The sequence below is a fragment of the Centroberyx affinis genome, unplaced genomic scaffold, assembly GCF_046629955.1.
Source record: "Centroberyx affinis isolate AG114_WGS23_722 - 3 ecotype Tasmania unplaced genomic scaffold, CSIRO-AGI_Caff_v1 ptg001547l_1, whole genome shotgun sequence".
Taxonomy (NCBI): Eukaryota; Metazoa; Chordata; class Actinopteri; order Beryciformes; family Berycidae; genus Centroberyx; species Centroberyx affinis.
In genome coordinates this window covers 776,165-780,305 of record NW_027280002.1, presented here as the reverse complement: position 1 = coordinate 780,305, position 4,141 = coordinate 776,165, and the positions used below count along the sequence as shown (strand labels likewise).

The 4,141-nt window shown below is 46.1% G+C and overlaps 1 protein-coding gene across 1 annotated transcript; it reads left to right on the top strand.

Annotated features, from left to right (window-relative positions):
• The first annotated feature begins 314 nt into the window (after positions 1-314).
• On the top strand, positions 315-2,942 carry LOC139650833 (SLIT and NTRK-like protein 5). The gene has a single exon (XM_071527615.1). The coding sequence runs from the start codon at positions 315-317 to the stop codon at positions 2,940-2,942; it is 2,628 nt and encodes an 875-aa protein (XP_071383716.1).
• The last annotated feature ends 1,199 nt before the right edge of the window (positions 2,943-4,141 follow it).

Genomic DNA, 4,141 nt, shown 5'->3' with positions numbered 1-4,141 from the left:
CAAACCTACAATCCCAAATGATGCCGACATAACACATCTGCATAATGAACGAGCGTTAATAGGCCTACTTGTCTTTCTCTGCATGTTTGTTATGAATGTCTGATATCTGCTCATCATAGAATCTCAGCCTTCATTTGCACGAGTCCATTATTTATATGCATTTCTAAATACTGCCTACATATAGCACATATATATTTTCCATCTATCTATGTCATGGTGTATAAAACAGAACCCGTCCTTTTCTTTTCCTCCTTAGATGACACCTCATACTGGTACCGCACTTGAGTGAGCTGGGGCACCCTCTCCCACGAAAAATGCATATCTGGATCCTAAAAATAATCCTTCTGATTGCATCATCTCTGAGGCTGGTCGAGATGTATGACAATTATGGGGAGATCTGTCAGAACCTGTGTACTTGCGAGGAGAAGGAAGGGATCCTGACGGTGAGCTGCGAGAACCGGGGGATCGTCAGACTGACAGAGATCAGCCCGGTCCATTTCTCCATGTACCACCTCCTGCTGACGGGGAACCTCCTGAAGAAGCTGTCAGTCAATGATTTCATCAATTACACCGGGGTGACCATCCTGCACTTGGGGAACAACGACATCTCTGAGATAGAGTCGGGTGCCTTCAACGGACTCCAGGGATTAAAAAGGTTGCACCTGAATAACAACAAGATTGACATTCTGAGGGATGATACATTCGCGGGACTGGAGAGTTTGGAATACCTTCAGATTGATTACAATTACATCACCAACATAGAGTCCAACGCCTTGAGCAAGCTACACCAACTGACGGTGATGATTTTGAACGACAACCTGCTCTCCGCCATGCCTCCTAACATCTTCCGGAACGTTCCCCTGACCCACTTGGACCTGAGGGGGAACCGGTTAAAAATGTTCCCGTACATCGGCCTCCTGGAGCACATGGACAAAGTGGTGGAATTACAACTGGAGGAGAACCCGTGGAATTGCTCCTGTGAGCTCATCGCTCTGAAGGCCTGGCTGGAGAGCATAGCCTACACGGCCCTGGTGGGGGAGGTGGTGTGCGAGACGCCGTTCAGGCTCCACGGCCGAGACCTGGACGAGGTGTCCAAGCAGGAGCTCTGCCCGCGAAGACCCCTGGAAGACACGGTGAGGCCCGCGCCCCCCCTCAGCACCAATGGATATTACCAGACCACGCCTGCTGCTGTCACAGCCTCCGCCACCTCCTCGGCCGTTTTGAGGTCCTCGTCCAGGCCCACCAAGGGCACGCGCCAACTTAACAAAACTAGGCCAAAGCCCACCTCCCGCATACCAGGTGTCAACCCTTACAACTATGGCCCCATCATTGCTTTTCAGACCAAATCTCCTGTGCCTTTGGACTGCCCCACTGCCTGTACGTGTAATCTGCAGATATCTGACCTTGGGCTAAATGTCAACTGCCAAGAGAGAAAGATTGAGAGTATTTCTGATCTTAAACCGAAGCCATACAATCCTAAAAAAATGTATCTGACTGGAAATTACATCCCTGTGGTACGGAGATCAGATTTTGTCGATGCCACTGGATTGGATTTGCTTCACCTGGGAAACAACAGGATAACCCTGATCCACGACCGAGCTTTTGGGGATTTAACCAACCTGCGTAGGCTGTATTTAAATGGTAATCTCATGGACAGGCTTACAGCAGAAATGTTTTTTGGATTGCAGAACCTGCAGTATCTTTATTTAGAGTATAACAAAATCAGAGAGATTGATGTAGGCACTTTCCGCTACCTTCCTAACCTACAGCTGCTTTTCCTCAACAATAACCTCCTGAAAACCTTACCAGGGGGCATCTTTGCCAGCCTCTCCTTGTCTAGGCTTAATCTCCGCAGCAACAATTTCCAAAACCTGCCTGTCAGTGGTGTTTTAGATCAGCTGAAGCTGCTGGTGCAGATAGATCTGTTCGAGAACCCGTGGGACTGCTCCTGTGACATAGTGGGGATGAAGATATGGCTGGAGCAGCTCAGCGCAGGCACCGTGGTTAACGAGGTCGTGTGCGAGACGCCGAAGCGCCACACCGGCATGGACCTGCGCTCCATCCAGTCGGAGCAGCTGTGCCCAGACTACTCCGACGTCCCCGTGTCGACAGCTCCCCCTACGGACGAGCCGGCGGAGGACAGGGCCACTACCACAGACACCCCGCAGAGGTTCAACACCCCCAGCAGCACCGTGCCCCTCTCCGTCCTCATCCTCAGCCTCCTGCTCGTCTTCATCATGTCCGTCTTCGTGGCGGCGGGGCTGTTCGTGGTAGTGATGAAGAAGCGCAAAAAGTCACAGAGCGACCGCACGAGCACCAACAACTCGGACGTCAGCTCCTTCAACTTGCAGTACAGCCTCTACAGCAACCGCTCCGGCCCTAAAGTGAAGGCCCCGGCCGGCCACGTCTACGAGTACATCCCGCATCCCATGGGCCACATGTGCAAAAATCCCATTTACAGGTCGAGGGAGGGAAACACGGTGGAGGATTACCGCGACCTCCACGAGCTCAAGGTGACGTACAGGAGTACCCCGGATGAGGAGAGGGATAGCAATACAATGAGGAGCCCCACGTACAGTGTTAGCACCATCGAGCCACGTGAAAATCCCTCCCCCGTCCAGGATGCAGACCATTTCTTCAGAGGCATCCTTGAGCCCGATAAGCAGTCCCCCCATCAATCCATCCCATCCATCCCAGCAGGTGCCAATTTAGAGTACAAGTACACAGGGCCTGTGTCATACACGTACAACCCAAACTTTGATGTCAGACGTCAGTTCTTGCACCCGGAGAGGATAAGAGAAACAGTGCTCTATGGCACAGCGCCCAGTACTGTTTATGTTGAGCCCAACAGAAATGAATATTTGGAGCTAAAAGCTAAACTGCAGTCTGAGCCCGATTACCTCGAAGTTCTTGAGAAACAGACCACCTTTAGCCAGTTCTGAGCAACAGAATCATTAATGTAATGAAGCATTTTCTCTCTTACCCTCCTTAAAACAGTGGCTCAGTTTATAGGGTGCCTTGGCACAACACAAACAAACAAAAGAGAAGCAGTAAAAACGGGGTGTGCCGAACAATCTTATTCTTATTTCTGAAACATGACATTACAGGAATGGATACAGCTTTCTGAAACAAAAATGGATGAACAAAATTGCTCTACTTAACTGATGATGCAAAATCTATTTTTCTATGGTGAAGATCGAATTACACACAAAATGTAAGTGTACAGGTAAATCTTACCCAACTTCATTTTCAGGAATATAACCATACATAAGGTATATTGTGAATCAGAAAAAAAATGTTTATAAAATCACTCCTGGACAAAAACACTGTACAGCAGATCATCAAAACTGTGTAGGACTATTTTCTGCTGTAGTCTGTAAGTAAGTATTTATTGATATAATCTGCCATGTCTTTTCAAAACTTTTGATTCTACATCAATATTACCTGTGTCATCATACTCCATGATCCTCTGAAAAGGCTTATGTTTGTAGTTTCATTTACTGTAGCTCTGCATTGTAAAAGTGGCTTTTTTTGAAAGTGGCACACCCCCAATGTTCAAAAAAGACTGCGTCATTTGAAGAAGAAGAAAAAAAAAGTGTCTTTGTATGCTTTCTGCACTTTTTGGAATTGGAAGGCAAGTTAGCCTTCATGAGCTCTCATAAAGGAGATTATTATATTAAAAATGAATATGGGTATTCATTCTTAATATGTAGAATTGATATGTTATCAAAACAAAATTCATAAATGATATTTGAAGTAATAATTATGTTGTGTAATACTGATATTTTAATCAATGTAACACCTATTTTTATACAAGCATTCGCAAATTCTCTATCCCTTATCAATTTTATTTGTTTTGATTGCTTTGCACTTATTGCACTATATTGACCAAACTATGTTATTGTCATCAAATAAACATGATGTCAGGTTCATATAATGTGCTTATGAGGAACCTAAGGCTGTTGTTGATGATATGAATGGAGGCCGTTTGGGTTTGGGCCAACATCTGAGTTTCAAATTCAGACAGTTAATGGAAACTACGAATCAAAACCCAAAATATATGCCAGCACTCAGTGTGAATGTTGGGGTTGAAGAGCTTGAAAAAAAGTGTTTCAGGGCCAAAAGTAACTTTTCTTGGTAA

Excerpts from the sequence above, each read along its gene's own strand:
- LOC139650833 (XM_071527615.1), top strand. The coding sequence starts at position 315 with ATGCATATCTGGATCCTAAAAATAATCCTTCTGATTGCATCATCTCTG.